Below are 19,417 nucleotides of genomic sequence, written 5' to 3'. Positions count from 1 at the left end.
TCCAGGGGTGGCCAGCAATGTCCAGCGGCAAGGTGGCCGCAGAGTGACATCTAACGGCAGCAGGCCAGGAAGGGACATGGCCCAGCAGCCACCTTCCTTGCTGGGGGCTACGACTTCTGTGAGCGAAGCCCTCCCATGGCCCCCAGCCTCAGCTCCCCTCTGGCAGCACGGAGCTGACAGGACCAGGCTCCTCCTCATCCCCCACCTCTTCCCAGGCACCAAGGGGACACGTTTGGCCCGGGGACACCTCTGCCCTCCTGTCCAACGGGACTGACAAGACAGATGCCAGGAAAATGGGATGCTGTGATCACAGACTGTCTCCGAGCATCACGTCCCTCATCTCCCACTGGCCCCGCAGCCCCATCTGCAGCCACAGCCATCGCTCCACAGCCCGGCTCTGGAGGGAGCATGGAGGGGAGAGCAGGGAAGGAATCACTTGCCAACACGGGAGAATCCCTGGGCAAACCAGCCCTGCCCAGCCCTGTGGCTACCTAGTTCCTCCACCCTTCCCAAAGCAGGGTGATAAAACCCTTCCCAGCTCATCCCAACGGACACCGGCTGCATGTTGCTCCGGTTTTATTTCCCAACAGAGGAATTGCACACAGGGATCCCCTGGCACGCATAGCACCAAGGTGGGCAGCACCCTGGAGTGGCAGCTTTGGTGGAGGGACAGGAGGGCAGTGGTGATGGAGAGGCTGCCCCCAGGCTTGCATAATCACCCAGAGATTTATTTTTTTCCCAAGGTTTCACTGCTGGAGAGCAGCTCTGAGCTGTCACAGCTTGCTGGTGCCTGGCACATGTGGTGCACCATGCGCGGTGTCAAGCACAGACTGTGCCCGGTGTGAGAACAACATCCATGGTGGGGGGGGGACAAGGGGCGCGGTGGAACGGGGGCAGAGGAGACCGGGAGGGGATGGAGATGGATTATCCCCAGGGTAGTGGCTGCCTGGATCCAGCTAGGCCAGTGCTGTGTGCTTCCAGCATCAGTTGGAAAGAGCCACCAGCTTAAGAAGCTCCATCTACCTGGAAAAGGTTGGGGCTGGTTGGGGAAACCCTGTCCACTCTGGAGCCCGTGGGGCCAGGGGAGCCCCCAGAGCATCTCCCAGAGGGGTCAGCACAGTGTGTGCTGTGAAGCCCCTCTTGGATGAGACTGCAGGGGGAAATTCTGGCCCTCTGCCCCTCTTGGCCTTTCCCCAGCTCTGGCAATGCCAGCCAAGGCTGCAGCACCAGCACGTAGCCACCTGGCTGGCCCAGATCCTGGTCAGTGTGTGAGCCCAGACCTGCATCCCGCAGCAGTACCAAGATGCTCTCCAGCACAGTGCACCCCATGGACCCCCTGTCACTGGGATCCCCTGGGAGCTCAGGGTGGGGGGGTCCTCAAAGCTGGCCCCACCGAGGTCCCTACCTGCGCCTGCTCCTGCTCCTGTTTGCTCCTCAGCTCGAAGGTGTCATCAGCACTGGACCAGCCCCAAAACTTCTTTATCCTGCAAAGGAGGAGAGGGAGCTGCCAGCCCTGCTCCCGCCATGGCGCAGCTCAGCCAGGAGTCCCTGTCCCCCAACCCTATCCCAGTCAGGGACGTTACCTGGGCCATAGCTTGACAGCCAGGAGTGCCAGGGAAGCCACACAGATCACGGCCATGAGCAGCCCGGCCAGGACGGTGAAGGCCAGGAGGTGGGTGAGAGCTGTGGGCAGAGGGGAGCCAGGGCAGATCCCTGCCAGTGCTGGGGCTGCCGACTTGGCAAGACTGGAGTGGGCTCAGGGACCCCTGCGGGGTGGGGGGTGACCTCCCTCGGCCCTTCTTCCCATGGCCCTGGTATGGGGACAGTGTGTGTGGGATTCCCCCAAAGCCTTAGTATGCCCCATGAGGGGTGAAGGGGACCCTGGGGAGGTGGCTGTGACAGCTGGACACTCCTTGGCACCACTGTCGGGTCACCAGGGTTGGGGACAGCCAGTCAGTGGGTCGAGGACACAGCATGGGGGGGTCACAGGGTGGCACAGTGCTACACTGGGACACTTGCTGCCCCTGCCCGCATCACTGTCCCCTCCACCAAGGGGTCAGGCAGGCTGGTGTGCTGCTCCCTGCCAGCACCTGGGGACAGGCAGGGGCTGGACAGGCCAGAGGGAGTCACCCAGCACAACAACAAGCAGCAGCAACATGATTTGCTGTTTGTTGAACCCAGGCCAATTCCTCCTCCACTTTTTTGATCATTCTGCAGCATTCAATTCAATTTTCTGCTTCTGTGAGCTTTTTTAGCCCTTTCATGAAAACCAGCCTTCAGCCCCAACCTGGGATGCTACAGAAAAGCTCCTTGAAAGGAAATTGCCAATTCTCACAGTAAACTCCTCCCTGTTTTCCCTTTCACCTAAGTACTCAGGGCCGATTCAACCCACTTCTGCTCCCTCACTGCTCCAAAACTATCTTTCTGTCACAAAATTCCCCGCTCCCTGCAGACACCACACACGGTCCAGCCCCACTCACTGTGCACGTTGAAGTAGGCACTGGCCGTGGCGTTGCCCAGGGGGTGGCCGGCCATGCAGGTGTACTCCCCTGAGTCCTGCGGCCCCACAGCCCCCAGTTCCACCCGGAGGCTGTTGTGGGAGGGGGTGCTGCGGACCCCTGGTGTGGTGGCGGGGGCCAGGCTGGAGGCCAGGAGGTGGCCATGGTGGTACAGGGCGATGGTGGAAGCCGGGTGGCTGTCAGCTGTGCACAGCACGATGCCTACCCGCCCGCTGCGGTTCTCCAGGAAGGTGCTGATTGACACGTCCCGGGGGGGGTCTGGTGGGGGGAGATGAGGCTGGCAGTGGGCCATGGTGGGGTCTCCCTGCCACACTGGCCTAGACACTTGCCAAGGGCTGCTTAATGCATCCCTCCTCTAGTCTGGAGCAGCTCCAGTCCCCCCAGCCCGGGGCTGGTGGTGCCCCCCCAAGCTGGAGAGTCCTCCCCAGCCTGGAGCATGCTGGTTCCAAATCTGACTTTTGAGGGGGATCTGCAGCCACTGCTAGGTAAAACCCCGATGTTCTCTTCCCCAGGTACAAAGGGAGAGGAGCAGGGCAGGGAGTGGAGGAAGAAGAGGAGGAAGGCGCCCTGGTCACAGCAGAACCGTGCAGACAGGACACGTGATGCTGGGCTGGATGCACCCAGCGTGCACACTCACAGAGCACACGGAGGCTGAGCGGGGCCGAGGTGGCACTGCCCCGCATCCCACTTGCCCGGCAGTGGTAGGTGCCGGTGTCGGCGCTGGAGACGTGGGTGAGTACGAGGGAGCCATCCGGTCCCTCCCGCAGCCACCGGCTGTTCTTGTACCAGGTGTAATTGGCCTCTTCGCCTACCCAAGGGGTGGCCGAGCAGGTCATGGTGGCTGTGGTGCCTTCGGGGACTTCTGGCGAAGGCTCAACTGTGACTGTGACCCCTGAGGAGGATGGAGGAATCAGGGGGTTCCTGGTTTGCACAGGACACCACCATCCCCAGACACCCCCCACGAGCGACACTCCCACGGGAGGGCACACCAGGACCCCCCCATGGGTCTTGCTGTGGCTCAGGGCTCCCCTCACCTCCCACATCCAGGAGCAGGGACGAGGACGCGGTGCCATAGCTGTTGTTGGCCGAGCAGATGTAGAGCCCTGCGTCCTGCAGCTCCAGCCCCGCCATGCCCATCCGCAGGGAGTTGGGGGCTGCCTGGACGGTGAAGCGTGGGTCGGCCGGGCTGTGGGTGGAAGCCAGGGGTGCGTGGCCGGGACCCCGGTACAGGGCGATGTCGGAAGGTGGGAAGCTGTCGACGGTGCAGAGCAGGACAGCCTGACGCCCTCCCCGGGGGTCCACCAAGGAGATGAAGGATGGCTCCTGGGGTGCATCTACAACGATAAGGACAGCGTTTCCCCCCCCCCTCCCCAAGCAGCTCTGCTGGCAGGGGACCAGCCCGGGGGGGGGCCGGGGGCTGACAGCTTTGCTGCTGGCTGAAGCGGGGCGGGAGGAAAGGCATGTGATGCCAAGTTTGGAAGCACCTAGACCCCCCACTCCGGGGGCCAGGGGCTGGGCTGCCCAGCCGGCCTGTCGCGGGATGTCACCAGGTGGCGACATAGACCATCCTCCAACCGCAGCATCCCTCCCGAGCTGCCCTGGGCCCCCTTTGCTGGCAGAGCCCCGCAGTGTGCATGAGTGCGTGTGTCCCCATGCAGCCCCTCCTCACTCACACAGCACCCTGAGGGCGGCGGGGGGGGGCCCTGCGGCCACGCAGCCCCCTCCCCACTTGGCAGGCATAGGCACCGGCATCCGTGCGCCGGGCAGCGTGGAGGGCGAGGGAGGCGTCGAGCCCCTCCGCCAGCCACCGCCCGTTCTTGTACCAGGAGTAGATGGTGCCTGGGCGGGTGCCTGCATCCCGGCATGTCAGCATCACATCGGTCCCCTCGGACACCTCGGCAGAGGGTCGCACCACCACCCTGATGGCTGGGGAGAGGAGAGCGGAACTGGCCTTTACTGACATGAGGGGTTTGCCTTTCTCGGCTGTGGCTGGGGAAAAGCTTTTCCCAGCTCTGAAGCCACTGTCCCCGCCCAGCGGGGTGCGTGCACGCGTGACCACTCAAGCTGTAGCAGAACCTCCCTGCCCCTCCACCAGCCCTGCATCACTCCCCATGACAACACTTACTTCAGTTGTACCTCTCAGTGCCCACACCAACCCGCTCAGGGGGTCCCCAGCCCCCTCGTCCCTGCCCCCCCCCCCCCCACCTCACCCCACATGAAGACGGACTCACCCTGCACACGGAGGGGCAGAGACACGTAGGCGCTGCCGAGGGGGCTGCGTGCCTGGCACTCATACTCTCCCTCATCCTCTGCAGAAGCCTCCCGGAGCTCCAGCCTCAGCGTGTTGGGAGCCAGGGAGATGCGGCTGCTCTGCCTGGGGTGGTCACCTCCCATGGGGGGGCTGGAGGCCACCAGCTTCCCCTCCTTGAGCAAGGTGATCTTGGACAGGGGGTTGCTCTCCACCATGCAGAGGAGGATGACTGCTGTCCCATTGCCACTCTCCGTGAAGGCCTTCATCTGCAGGTTCCTGGGGGGGTCTATGGGAAGGGAAGTGGGGTGGGAGAGAGGTGGACGGTAGGATAAGCAGCATCTCAGCAAGTTGGAGCATCCCCAGCCTGCGATGCTCAAGTTGGGCTGGCTGCTTTCGTGGTCTTGGCTGGGCTGTGAGCTGACACAGTGATGCTCTGCTGCCAGCAATGTGGGACCTACTTGGGCAGCACTGCCTCTTTCCTCAGCATCCATGGTCCCCTTGAACCAAACTGACACTCAAAGCATGGCACAGACTCATTTGCTGAGCTAATTTCCAACCTGCAGCTCCAGCCATGCCGGCTGGGAGTAGGAGTATGGCACAGCACATGGCCTGGCCCAGCTCAATGCTCCACTTGCATCCCGGTCTCAATCAAAAATATTTTTTGCACGTCAGTGCATGGCAAACCTCATCAACAAGGCTGGTGCAAAGGCAGCATGGCTGTGGGTGCAGCTCGGGCCCATAATGCCAAGATATTTTTAGCATCCGGCATTCCCCATCCAAAATCAGGAGGAGGGAGAGAAGCAATGAATTTGTTGCCAGGGTCTCAGGCTCTCTGGAAGTCATTTCCAGGAGTGCTCCTCACTCACTCACTCCTCACAGCAGCTTTATAAGTTAAAGCCGTCTTTTTCTAATAAAAAGGGGGAAAAAATCTTACATTCTGACTTGCAACTACATTTTTTTTGCACGTCTTTTTTTAAACAAAGTCTGGTTTTCATTTTCCAAATCAGGGAGAAAAAAAAAATAATCCTGCAACGTTTCCTGAAAGCCAAAGATTTTTCTGTTTCGGTTTGGTACAAAGCACAAGGACAAACTTGGGGCGCTTGGAGAAGCTTCACCAAAATCTTCTGCAGATGATGTGGGGCTCTTGGCCATGTCTGCTTGCCAGGGGTCTAACACAGGGCTGGGGTGTAAAGCTCGGCTGAGTTATCACCTGGGGCAAAGGCTAATTTTCATTGACACCCCCCCAAACTAAGCCAGGCCTTGCTACCTCCCACCCGCCCCACAGCCCAGCAGAGCTCCCAGCCACAGGGACTGGCCAAGGGACCAGTGACCCCACGAGGGACCTCCCTGCGGCGTGGCGGAGACCCTGCCCCAGGTGGGTGCGAGGGACCTCTCCCCACTGCATGAAGCCCCCTGTCCATGGGGACTCACAGAGGACGTTGAGGGTGGTGGGCACAGAGCTGCGGGTCCGCGCTGGGGTCCGCACCGTGCAGTGGTAGGAGGCAGCGTCGGAGGCCGAGACGCTGGGGAAGGTGAAGACTGGGGCCGAGCCACTGCTGAAATAGACCTGGTTCTTGTACCAGGCGTAGCTCAGCACTTCCCCACCACTGCTCGCAACCGCACAGGTCAGGTTGACGGCGCTGCCTTCCTGCACGTCTGGGGAGGGGGAGATCCAGAGCCTGGCAGCTGCGGTGGAAGGGGGAGCAGGTGATGCTGGGGCTGAGCGGGGTGGGCTGAAAGTGATGGAGGGTCGGCAGGACAGGAGGGTGGTGGGCTGTGTGGTGGGAGAGCTGGTCCTGTCCAGGACTTCTGCCTGGGGGTCTTTTCCCATTATTTCAGATGAGAAGCGATGAAGATGCTGCAGCCCCCATCCCTATTAACCCACACCCCCGCGGCAGCCACAGGACAGCCTGGGGTGATGCCAGCTGTGTGATCAGCATCAGCAAGTGGATACAGCAAAGCCAGCATCACTTTTGCATCACCTCCAAGAGGAGCTGCAATTCCTTCGTGTCTGTGGCTCTGCATGCAGCTCACCGGGAACACCCCTGGCACAGCCCTCCCTTCCCACAAACACACATCTTCCTCCGTTTCTTCTCTGCTCCTGTGCTGTCCCTTCTATTCCAGCTTCTCTCTGCCCTCCCTTTCCCACGAGCATCCTCCAGTAGAGCCTGCCTTCTCCTCTTTGCCATATCCCTGCTCCATCACTGCCTGTCACTGCTCACACTGCTCGATCGAGTCACGGTCCCCGAGGCAGCGCCAACCCTGCACTCACTGCTTGCCGTGAAGTTCACCGTTGTGCTGGCGTTGCCATAGCTGTTGCTGGCGGAGCACACGTATTCCCCCTCATCCTCCAGCAGCACGGGGCTGATGCTGACCCGCAGCTTGTTGAAGGCCAAGGTGGTGCTGAGCCTTGGCAGGGCAGTGCGTTGGGGCAGTGCTGTAGAGGCCACCAGTGCCTGGTCCTTGAAGAGAGCCAGCTCTGCCGGCGGGCTGCTGTCCACCGTGCACTGCAGCACAGCCCGCTGCCCCTCGGGGGTCTCCAGGAAGGAGGTCAGCACCGGCACCCGCGGGGGATCTGCCCAGGCCACACATTACACAGAGGGTGAGCAAACCCCGCGTCTGCACCCAGAGCCCCCCAAGGCTGGGGTCCCCCCTCCCTTCCCCCCCAGGTCCTGGGTGGCATCACCTTGCCCCAGCCCCTTGGATACCCTGAGATGTTTGCCGTGGCTCCTGGCAACTTGCAGCTGGCACCAGGGCAGCAGCAGCCCACACTTGCACCAAAAGCATAAGCCACACTTCCTCTTTCCAGGATTTTCCCCTCCATCCCAGACAGACGACATTTCTCCTAACTGAAGTCTTTTAAAATTTAGATAATTTCAGGTCTATTGAAACATGTTTTTTTAACAGAACTGAAATATTTGCTGTTGTGTATTTCCCTCTGTTGATGCGAGGCGGTGGGTGGCCCAGATGTGAGGCAGCCACGCCGCCCCTCATCGGACAGTTCACCTTGAGAGGGGACACGTTCGACTGGTTTTAATTCAGACCAGGGGTTTATGGAGGAGATACACCCCCATAAACTTTCCACTTTCAATGGTTTCTGGGCATGGGACACGCAGCATTTGGGAACAGGGACAGCAGTGAGGGCTGTGCAAGGCACCTGCTATGTGCCAGCCATAGCTCAGTGTGGCTGAGCAGCCTTGCTCAGCTTCCTGCCCCCAGCACCATCCCAGCCCGGCACTATCCCATCCCTGGCACCATCCCACTCCAGAACTATCCCACCCCACTGATTCCACTCCGCACCAGCACCATCCTACCCTGGCACCATCCCATCCCTGCCATCAGTACTATCCTACTTCAGCACCATCCTACCCTGGCACCATCCCACCCACCCTAGCACTATCCCACTCTCAGCACCCCACTCCCCCTGTCTCGATCCCCAGCAGGGTCCCACTCACAGGAGATGCGCAGGGCAACAGCCGGGGAGATGCTGGTCCCCGAGGGGCTGCGGGCTCGGCAATGGTAGGAGCCGGCAGCCGTGCTGGCGATGTGGGGCAATGCAAGGAAGTTGTCAGGGGTCTCCTGGAGCCGTTCACTGTTCCTGTACCAGGTGTAGATGGTGTCATCTGGTGGCTCTCCCACTACCTGGCACGTCAGGGAGATGTCGTCTCCTTCCTGCGCCTCTGCTGACGGTGAGATGAGGACTCGGGCAGCTGGTGCAGGGAGAGATGCCAAGAGCAGCTCAGAGGGCACCACAGCAGTTTGGCACTGCCGGCCCCTGGGCGGCTGTGACACAGTGTGGGACAAAGCAAAACCCTCCTCGCTTCCCTAGCGCGCATCGTAGCGCTGCACGTTTTGGTGTCCTTGTTCTGAGTGGGGCAGCTGTGCAGCCCTGGTGTTAGATATCTGCGCTGAAGAAAATGTGTTGCTCCCCATCCCCATTAGCTGACACCCCCTCACCAACTCCATCACTGCTGGTACCCAGGGCTGAGGTGTTTGAATAAAGGTGGCTGGGTGTGTGTGTGTGTGTGGGTGAGCTGGCACCTCTGAAGTAGCAGCTGGAGCCTGGGTGGGATCCTGGGAGCAGAAAACCCCATGTGGACACCTCCACAGAGACACATTTGGATCAATCAGTCTGAGAGCCAGGTCCCAACCCAAAAAATTGATTCTGTTCAGGATTCCTGTTACTGACACACACATCACATACACACACCCCGGCAGATAAAGTGGGTGCTGCCTTGCTCCAGGGTCTGGGTGCTGGTTAGGTGCCGATGCCCACCCTCAACCCTTGGGACAGACCACCAGGTCCCAGCTCACCACACCCAAGCCCCTGCACAGGGACCCCCCCAGCAGGGACAGGGACACCTAACCTCCACTGAGCTGCGGTGGGGGCAGCTCGATACACCGCATCACCAAGCAGCAGGTGCCGGTCAGTGCCCTGCGCTGGCTCCTGCCTGACGTGGGGTAGCGCAAAGCGATGTCCCCGCTGCATCCAGGGGATGCATCACACCCTGCCACCATCACTCGCTGGTTCTGCGGCACCTGTCCATAGCCTGCAATGCTCAGTGACATTTCCCTGCCCCGCTGTCACCACAGGACGGCTCGGGAGTGTGCGCTCACCCCGTCAGCAGGAACCAAGCGGAAAAGGTCACATCTCATGTCAGAGCCCTCCCGGCCCCCTGCTCGGTGCCACCTCAGTGCTGCCCCCGCTACTGGCGACGCTTGGCACATGGTGCCGCACGCGGCACTCACTCTGCACGTGGAAGTACAGGCGTTGGGCCACGGTGCCATGCGCGTTGGTGGCGGTGCAGCGGTAGCTGCCTTCGTCGGCTGGTGTCACCTCCCGCAGCTCCACCCGGAGGGTGTTGGGGGCTGCCAAGATGCCCACTCGTGGGCTGCTCCCTGCGGTGCTGGTGGCCACCAGCTCCTCGCCACGGTGCAGGGCCAGCCAGGCGGGAGGGTTGCTTGCCACGGAGCAGTGGAAGATGGCCAGGTGGCCTCTCTGCGTCTCCAGGAAGGCACTCAGGTGGGGGTCCCGGGGGGCATCTGTGCAGGCAGAGGCGGGTGGCTGAGCAGCGATTGCTCACCAATACGAGAGCTCCTGGTTAGCAGCAGCTGCTTGGGGCCCCTGAGGAGTGGGGGGAGAGCTGCATCGCCTTCCAGAGGGTATGGGTAAGGGGAAGGGTAAGGGGAAGGGGAAGGGGAAGGGGAAGGGGAAGGGGAAGGGGAAGGGGAAGGGGAAGGGGAAGGGGAAGGGGAAGGGGAAAGGGAAGGGGATAGGGGAAGAGAAATGGGAGGGGAAAGAGAAAGGGAAAGGGAAAGGGAAAGGGAAAGGGAAAGGGAAAGGGAAAGGGAAAGGGGAGGGGAAAGGGAAAGGGAAAGGGAAAGGGAAAGGGAAAGGGAAAGGGAAAGGGAAAGGGAAAGGGAAAGGGAAAGGGAAAGGGAAAGGAGAAGGGAAAGGGAAAGGGAAAGGGGAGGGGAAAGGGAAAGGGAAAGGGAAGGGGAAAGGGAAAGGGGAGCGGAAAGGGGAAGGGGAAGGAAGAAGGGCCCTGCAAGCATTACACCTGCAGGATCACAAGCCTGCACACACATTAAGTGCAGACTTGCACAATAGGGAGGTAAACACGCTGCAGGTGATGGAAGGGGGGGGGGGTGGATGCTCACGGGAGGAAGCCCCAGGACATATACATGTGCTCAAAGTTCCACACGTGCACCTAAATCAGCTCTGCCCAGAGCCTGGGCACAGCTCCATGTGTGTGAACAGAGCTGGGCACGCTTGCACGGAGATGAGCTACAAATTCCATATGACAACAAACTGAGCATCCCCCAGCAGCCTGTACGTACACAGCACATCCAGGGAGATGGTGGGAGAGCTCCGGCTGCCGCCGTCGGTGGTGGCTTTGCAGCGGTACAGACCGGCATCTGTGCTGGCCACTTGCCGAAACACCAGGGAGGCAGCCAGGCCCTCGGCAAGCCACTGCTCATTTCGGTACCAGGTGATGTTGGGCTGAGCCAGGGAGCCGCTGCTCAGCTGACAGGTTAGGTTGGCGGCCTGGCCTTCCAGCACGTGGGGGGATGGAGCCACTGCGATGTTGGCAGCTACGGGCAGGGGCAGGGGACAAACAGGCATCAGCTCAGCTGGGATGACCAGCACTGCCTCGGCAGCGCTGGGGTGAACATCCACCCCAGGGCTGGCCAGCTAGCGAGTGACTGTGCAGCTATTCCAGAAGGTAAATGCCGGCTAATCCTGCTGCACTCTGAGCTGGATCAGCTCCCTGTGGGAGCTGGGCATGAGCCACCCAGGGCCTCACCAGCCCAGGGGGGATGTACCAGCAGGAGGGAGCCCGTGGGAACTCCCTCAGCAGGGATTTTGCTCAGCATCCGCAGCCACACACAGGCATGGAATCCCTGCCAGGAGCTGGAACCCTCACTACAGCCACAGGGGAGCCCACCAGACCCACCAGGAGCCCATCAGACCCACCAGGAGCCCACCAAACCCACAAGGAGAGGCTGGAGGGGCCAGAGGGGCTGGCACAGCACCCTCTGATAGCAACCCCCACTTTAACCCTGCTCACTCGAGCACCACATGACTTGCGCACAGCAGCTCTGTTGAGACAGAAGCTGTTTCGATACCCTGGATTTCACGGGCACGTGGCCTTTTCCTGCTCGTTCTGTCCATCACCCTTGATCTCCTGAGCTTGCCTCCTTCCCTGGCATTTGCTTCCCCCCTCCCCTCTCTGAGGCTTTTCCCAGACGCTGCGGGGGTGTGTGGCAGCCGGCTGTACCCTGCCCACCGTCCCTTCCCCACACTCACTCTCAGCCCTGAAGTCTATGGCTGCGCTGGCGTTGCCCTGCGGGTTCCCAGCCCAGCACACGTAAGTCCCCTCATCCTCCAGCACCACCTCCCGCATCTCCACCTTCAGACTGTTGTAGGAAAACGTGGCATGGACCCTGGGGTTGGGGGCTGTGGGACAGCCCCATGTGCAGGCTACCACTTCTTCTCCTCTCCATAGGGTCAGGTTGGACTCTGGGTCACTCTCAACGGTGCACTGGATGACGCCCAGGCGCCCACTCTGGGTCTCCAGGAAGGAGCTCATCGCTGGTTGCCTTGGTGGGACTGCAGGGTTCAAAAACCTCTAGTGAGAATATTATGGATCCCTGAGGTTGGGAGAACCCCAAGAACCTGAGGGATTGCTGTTTTTCAGGGCCACCCAAGCAGCCCTGGTTGGCACATCTGGTTGACACCCCAGGGTCCCACATCTGCCAGCTTATAAGGGACCTGCATGTCCCAGGCTGCCCCTCTGAGCTGCTTTCCCCCTTACATAAGCAGGTTATATTTACTCACGGAAATGTCAAAGCCAAACCCAAGGCTATTTTATTTTCCCCCTGACTTGCAAAAGCTTCTGAGCTGTTATTATCATAGCTGGCTCCTCGGTTAGTAACCTCCCAGCAGTTTCTGGTGTGTAACAGATTAGTGGAGGCGTGGGAGATGCTGCGATGAGCAGACGGGTCCCTGCTGCAGCAAACACCACTTAATAGTACCTTCAAATGTGGCTCACAACCAAAAATTGTTGCATTTATAGCAACTTCTACCCAGGAGGGCTGAAACCTCCCTTTCAGCAGGACCCAAGGCGTTTGGAGCAGAGCCTTTGTTTAAACGCAGGGGTTTGCACGGCCCCTGGCACAAAGGGACCCTCACCTGGCTGGGACCCATCTAGGAGTCCGTGGGCACTCACATGTCACGCTCAGACTGACGGCCTGGGACGTGTCGCTGCCCCGATCATTGGTCACCTTGCAGGAGTAATAGCCGGCATCGCTGGCGGCCACGTGGTGGAAGAGCAGGGTGTGCGCCATGCCCTCCTTGAGCCAAGCGCTGTTCTTGTACCAGGTGTAGTTGAGGTCCTGGCCCTCCCTGCCAGGGACGTCGCAGGACAAGGTGGTGGGTGTCCCCTCCTGCACCTCAGCTGCTGGGCTCACCGAGATCTCTGCGGCTGATGGAGATGGGAGCGCATTCAGGGGGGTCTTGGCAGCAGGAGAGCAGCCCCCCACCTCACTCCACCCAGGGCAGAGTCTGGGGACAGGCAGGAGCCCCTCTGCCCCCCAGGGATGACAATTGAGGCAGGAGGCGTTTGGGTTTGTCCCCTGCCACCAGCACCTTGCCAGCTGGGGCTCAAATTCCAGCTTTAATGCAAAGCCCCAGGGGCAAAACTCATGGTGGGTGCTGCAGCATGGCTCACCTTTCAGGGTGGGCTCTGGGAGGAGCAGCCCAGCCGGGGGGAGATGCTCCCTGTGGGACTCTGACACGGGCAGACTCCTGGGGCTCATCTCTACCACAGTGTCTGGTGGAGGACCCTGGGCCCCCCTCCCTGCAGACCATCTTGATTCTGAATCCCCACGAGCTCTGACCAGCAGCAGCAGTGAAGCCTCACAGCTGGCTCTGCTCTCTGGGCTTGCTGGAAATCCCTCCCTGCCCTGTTTTTGGGGCTCACCAAAGCCCTGTGCCATGAGGGATAAAGAATGCAGGCATGGCATGAGGGAGGCACCACACCCCTCCATCCCCAGCTCCTGGACCTCCAGCTGGTACCAGCCCCTGCCCACACCAGTCCAGACTCGCCGGGTAAACTCCCTCCCAGTGCCACGGCCCCTCTCCAGCAATGCCCCAGCCTCTGGCAAGCTCCCCTGGCACTTACAGAAGATGTAGAGCACCACGGCAGGTGCTGTGCCAGCCCCAACATCGTTCTTGGTTTCGCAGTGGTACTGTCCGTAGTCCTCGCGGCGAACCCCTCGAAGGGTCAGGATCTGCTCACTGCCCACAGCCACTCTGTCCTTGTACCAGTGGTATGCCGAGACACGGGGGTAGCTGCTGCTCACCTCACATGTGAGGGACACTGTGTCGCCCACACGGATGTTCTGCGTGGAGGGGCTGACTGACACCTGGGTGTCCTTAGGGGCATCTGCAGGGAGGACAGACGGGCATGGTGAGGCTGGGCAGGACCCGTGGGATGCTGCTGTAACGCATCCTGCTGCTTATATGTGAGGGTCTGGTGTGGGGAAAAGGGGAGCTGGAAAGGGGGGCAGAGCTGCCCACCAGCAGTGAAGTGGTGTGGGCACAGCTGTGGCACCAGGATGTGCCATGGAGCTGGAACCTGGCACTTCAGCAGTGTTTACAGGACTGATCACCAGCTCCAGCCATGGAGAGCTGTGGGGGAACAGGAAAGGGAGGGAGAAGCAGGACGAAACTCTCCTCTGGCCTTTTGCAAGGAGCCCCGGGAACGAGGCAAGGGAGGAGGCACGGTGGGTGGCAGGAGGAGGACCTGGGTGGTGTGGCCATGGCAGCGGTGCCCCCATCCCCGTACTGCGCTCAGCCAGCCCCTGTGCAGAGCCACCCCACGTACGTCTCACCCGCAGGACGACCTCACTGGTTGCCTTCTTGGAGCCATAAGAAACTTCGCAGAGCAGCTTTTTGGAGTGGTCCTTCCAGGAGAAGGAGGTGGTGAGAGTCAGGTGGTGGCTGACCCCATTCGTGTCCAGCTGGACCCAGCCAGACACCACCGAGACCTGGGGGTCGTAGCCCTCCCAGCGCAGGGCAGTGTCGCTCAGTGGGCAGAAGTAGGGTGTGGAGCACTGCAAGGTGGATGTTTGCCCCTCGGTTTGCTCCTCACTGGCAGCAATGCTTGGGCGATCAAGGTCATCTGGAGATGGAGAGCAGAGGGGTAGAGAGCAGAGGGTGGGATGTCGGTGTGAGGACAGGCAGGCAGGGAGCTGGCAGAGGGGAGGTGTCTCACCACTATACCCACCCAAAACACTCAGCATCACATCCCTCTCCGCTGACCACCGGTCACCGTTGATGATCTCAAAGCGGAATCTGTAGGGCCCATGGTCCTCCAGCGTCAGTCTCCGCAGCAGCAGGGTGCAGTTGCGAGCAGCGGGGTCCCCCAGGAGCTGGGCACGGTCCCTGAAGCCAGCATCCACCTCCTGGGCTGCCGAGTGGTACACCAACGTCTTTTGGTTACCATAATCCTTGTACCAGATGGCCACGATGCCGTCGTCAGCTGCCATGTCGTCAGGGTAGCTCAGGGTGCAGGGGATCACCACACAGGAGCCCCTGATGCCCTGCAGGGACGTGGGGTAGGTGACCCCCCATGAGCCAAGGGCTGTGTTGGAAGGAGGCAGAGGGAAAAAGAGGGTCAGGGTGCCAGCCGGGCAGGGGCCTGCTGCCGTCTGCAGCCCCCCTGTGCCCCTCCTGGGACCCATCGGGCCACGTTGCATTGCCTGGGCTGCCTGAGCAGGCAGGTGGGAGAGGAGAATAGGAGTGTGAGATAAAACCACCAAGGAGAAAATTTCAAGGTGGAGACAAGGAAAAGCTGGGTGATGCTTTTGGGCAGTGCAAGGAACCAGCTGGATTAGAAAAGCAAAGGCCAAAATAACTAGCAAAAAAGGAAAAATTGCCCTCCAAAAGCTTATTTTCTTAAACACACCCCAGCTCCTTGTCCTTCTTCTCATGCCCTGGCTGTTCCCCACCACCCCATGCCCACCCCATCCTGGACCCCAGCTCCATCCATGGTGTCCATGGGTACCACGTGCCTGCCCGTCAGGAGGAGTGGGCACGGGCAGAGCTGCCACATGGGAGCATGGCACAATGCGGCACATGCCAGCAAATCTCTCCAGAGCATCTGCTGTGCCACGGCCCATGGGAAAGCCAGGACCAGCCTCGGGGTGCCCAGAGCCTGTCCTGCCCATCCCTTGAGCATTGGGCAGGGCTGCTGGCAGGGCCAGGGCATCAGCACTTCAGCTCCCCCGTATCCTGGTGCAGAGCCAAGCCACCAGCCCCTGTGGGGGACCAGACTGTGCCGGCAGGGTGGGAGGCAGCAGATCTCTTGGTGACACCATACCTGGTGGGATGAAGCTGGCCAGGAGGATGAGCCACTGGGGCAGGCACATGGCAGCCCCCCGGGCACTGCTGGGAGTCCTGGGGAACAGAGGCAAGGCAGGCTCACACCGTGAGGGCGGGAGGTGGCCAGTCTCCGAGGTCGGCGTTTGGCAGAGGGGACTCTGACAACAAGAAGAGGTGGCCAGAGGTCTTGAAACACATTGTTCATCAACATGTTGTTGATCTACATTATTGATAAATCCTGTTTGCAGCAACACTGGTAACACTCTGGTGTGCAGTGGTGACCAGTGGGGCCAGGGACCAGAGGGACGTGAGGGTCCCCTCAACCCCCTGAACTCCCGTGGGAGTTAAGGAGCTAGTCCGGGTTTATCAGTGAGGTGACAAGGTTTATGGAGCTTATTCCTGTGCTTGCTGCATCCGTGTGAGGCAGGGAGCAAATGAAGAATAATATTGACACGGAAAATGTGCATGTGGCATGGGATGGGGTCATGCAAATGCCGGGTATGGGAGTCTGGGCTGAAAATAAAAATGAAGGCAAAAGCAAAGGAAAGCACCTGGAATTAATAGGAGAAAAACTTCCAAGGAAGGACCCTTGGGGAAATCTCCATTAAGCCAGAAATCCCAGTGATGGACTCATGACTGCCAGCCAGGCTCTGGAGGGTCTGAGCATCGGGCAGGGGGTACAGCCATGGGGTTGGGGGACAGAGGGACACAGGCGGGCTTGTGTTAAAGCTGTCCTCATGTCACAGCTCCGCCGCACACAGCATCCCGGCTGCTGAAATGCTGGGGACACCACGGTGCCAGTTCCCTGTGGGAGCAACCAGACGACTGGCTGCAGAGGGCTGAGGGTCTGGCCCTGCAGGTGGGACTGGTGCAAAAACACGGGTTTTTAGACTCCGCAGGTTTATTTTCAGTAAGACCAGCTGTGGTGAGGGGGAGCACGGCCACGGCCCCAGCCTGGCACAGCCCGTGCCCTTCCCTCCCCGCTGGGCTGTTGTACATTCAGGTGGGACAGTTTTAACTGGAATTTATCTATTTTTAATAGGATTATATAGTTTTTTGCAGCTCTAGACTGAAGAAAAATGACTTAATTATACTTAAATTTAAAAAAGCTGTTCTGTGATAAACCAGATTTTTTTTTTCTTTATTAGGGAAGTGAATTATTTGATTTAAATTTATATCTTTATCAAACATCTTAGCAATCTTTCCATACTGAACAAGGCAGCTCTTTACTCCCTGAGCCAACCTTTTCCTCCTTCAATGATTTGCGACTTTGCTAACACCTTTTCCCCCAGCATATGCTTTGAATTTGCTTGCTGCTGATTTGGTTTAGGGAGGTATTTCAGACTCCAAAGCACTCATGAGACCTTTAGTTTTGCCTGGGATTTTTTCTGGCCAAACCGAAGCACCAAGCAGCAAATGAAATGGCCCCTGGGTGACCGTGCGCGTGGGGGTTACTACAGCCCTGGTCCCCCCGGCACCGCGGGGCTGGACGGCTGCCCAGGGTGGGGGAATAGAAATAGCAATGGGATCGGTGGGGGCCACCGAGCTCAGGGCGAAGGAGGAAGGAAGTGCTGGCTCAGCGCCTGGGTCTGTTCCCCAGTGCCCTGCTCGTGCCGACACCGAGTTTTGTTTCTTCTGCCACACTTCTCCCGGTTTCAGTTTCTCAACCTTTGGTGCAGGATAGGGACCCCAACTCCCCACCACCCCACCACCCTGGGCTGCGGCTGGGGAACACAGCAGCCAGTGCTGGGCATTGCTGCTTGTTCACTCAAAAAAAAATTAAATTTTTATGAAGACTTCTTGACAAAAAGCATTTGTAATAGGCTCTGAGTGTGTGTGCATGTGCAGAATGCGGTGGTGGTCTGCGCAACCACATCGCACGCACCAGAGCAGAAGGTGTTGTGTGTTATCATCCAGCGCCAGTAGGCAGGAATATTTAGATTTCAGGCATTGGAAAAAAGGGGGAAGAGGCAACTGCCCTTGTAATGGTCTCCTCTGCACCCACAGCCATGCTCAGCTGTGGGACAGCCAGAGAAATCCCTGTGAGGGCTCCTGTGCATGCCAGCAATTGCAAGGGAGTTCCCTAAATTCAAACTTTGGTAAAAATTGTTTGTTGGCACAGGAATGTGGCAAGCAAGGCTGAGCCCAAAGAGGGGAAACTTCTGGTGTTGGTCCCTTCAGCCTCCACCGTGCCCCAGTGCAGAGACAGCAACAGAGATGGGGACCATGGGACGCTCGGGCAGCGTGCCCCCAAGACAAGGGGTGGATATGAGCCCCCTGTGCCTGTGCTCCCACCCACTCCTCAGGGCTGGGGAGCCCACCTCCCCGCTGCCTGTCCTGTCCCTGTGCCCATGGGACCTGGGGAGGGCAGCGCTGGCAGTCGCATCTGCTGCCCGGGGCCTTGCACCAAGCCCATGCCAAGGGGTGCAGGTCAGGTATGTCCCTGGCTCCAAACCCAGCCCCAAGCCTGGACCCAAGGCCTTGAGATATCTGGGCAACTTCCCCAGCCCCAGCAGAAGACAGATGAAGCTCAGCCCCACAGAGATGCTCTCGCCACTGGCTCTCTTCATCTCCGCCCCACAGCGAGGTGCCTGGGAGCAGCCCATGCCACCCTTGCACAGCATCGTGCAGGTGCCTTGCCCCAGCCCCATGGGGTGAACACCAGGGCCAGGCTCTGCCCTGGGTGTCCCCATCCTGGCACCTCCCCGGTGAGCAGTGGTGTTACCTGGGAGTGCCAGTGCCGCTGGCGGTGCAGGGTCCTGAGCCGTGGCATGGGGAATGGCTCCTGCCCCTCGCTGCTCAGGGGCTGCTATTTATTTGGTGTGGGGGGTGAGTAGCCCAAAACGGCATCACTTCCCCGTTCAGGGGTTTGTCCCTGCTGCTGCTTTTGGGAAGTGGCTGACATCATCAGCTATTTCTTGCCTTTTACTAATTTGGGGCTGGTTTGGGGGCAGGGGCTGTGGCAGTCCCCACAGGAGGTTTTTGCAGCGTCCCAGGCTGAGGGACATTGGGAGGCTGCATTTCTTTGCACTACTGCAGCCTGAGCAGCATCACCTTCCTGGCCCCAGAGTCCCTTGGGGCATCCTTGGCCCTGTGCTGTGCCAAAGCCCCAGAGCAGGGTGATACCCCAGCCCCAGGGGCACCCACCCAGTGTGCCCAGTGGGTCTCCAGGTTTAGGGGCCTGCCAGGATCCCCCGATCAGGGCTGCTGAGCCTGCAACAGGGAGAGCCTATGCTGGTGGTGGAGATGACTGCAGGGACAGAGATGCGGCTGTAGCCAACGTGCCACCTGCCCAAGTCCTCCCTGGGCAACGTGTCACTCAGAGACTTGATTCTTGCTGTTAATTTGTGGGTTTTCACTGCAGAGTGCCAAAGCGAGAACTCTGCCAGAGGGACCCCAGCTCAGCATTAATGCTGCACCAAGACACACAGGGGTGCAGAGGCTGCAGCTGCTGGACCAAGCCCAAGGGGTTTGCACTGAGGCTGGGGCACCATCCCCTTGGGTTTTCAGGAGAGGACTGCTGAGGGGCTAAGGGGAACCTGCACGAGCAGCAAGCAGGAGCAAATGACCCCAGCAGCATGGCTGCCCTGAGGCCGGCACTACAGAGTGACCTCCAGGCAGGGGCTGGGCTGAGCCTTGCTGGTTTGGGGCAGGACCCAGATCCAGCCTCTGCCGCAGGCGCCTGCACCAAAGGGCCCTGGCAAGAGCAGTCTGAGCACTGGGTAAGGCTGGCACCCAGATGTGATGGCTCAGGGT

General features: G+C 59.9%; 1 protein-coding gene across 1 annotated transcript; it reads right to left on the bottom strand.

Annotated features, from left to right (window-relative positions):
• Window positions 1–641: 641 nt before the first annotated feature.
• Window positions 642–18,451, bottom strand: SIGLEC1 (sialic acid binding Ig like lectin 1). The gene is given in 20 exon segments (XM_040582347.1): window positions 642–1,023; window positions 1,406–1,484; window positions 1,584–1,683; window positions 2,481–2,777; window positions 3,157–3,411; window positions 3,554–4,183; window positions 4,185–4,445; window positions 4,751–5,056; window positions 6,202–6,643; window positions 6,993–7,345; window positions 8,226–8,480; window positions 9,520–9,813; window positions 10,612–10,866; window positions 11,582–11,884; window positions 12,504–12,758; window positions 13,458–13,721; window positions 14,163–14,459; window positions 14,565–14,921; window positions 15,660–15,819; window positions 18,387–18,451. Coding segments are annotated over 20 exon segments (5,229 nt in total). The 5' UTR covers window positions 18,435–18,451; the 3' UTR covers window positions 642–1,005.
• Window positions 18,452–19,417: the final 966 nt, after the last annotated feature.

The sequence above is a fragment of the Falco naumanni genome, chromosome 1, assembly GCF_017639655.2.
Source record: "Falco naumanni isolate bFalNau1 chromosome 1, bFalNau1.pat, whole genome shotgun sequence".
NCBI classification, from domain to species: Eukaryota; Metazoa; Chordata; class Aves; order Falconiformes; family Falconidae; genus Falco; species Falco naumanni.
The sequence above is the reverse complement of the archived record's forward strand: the minus strand, read 5'-3'. Positions and strand labels throughout refer to the sequence as shown.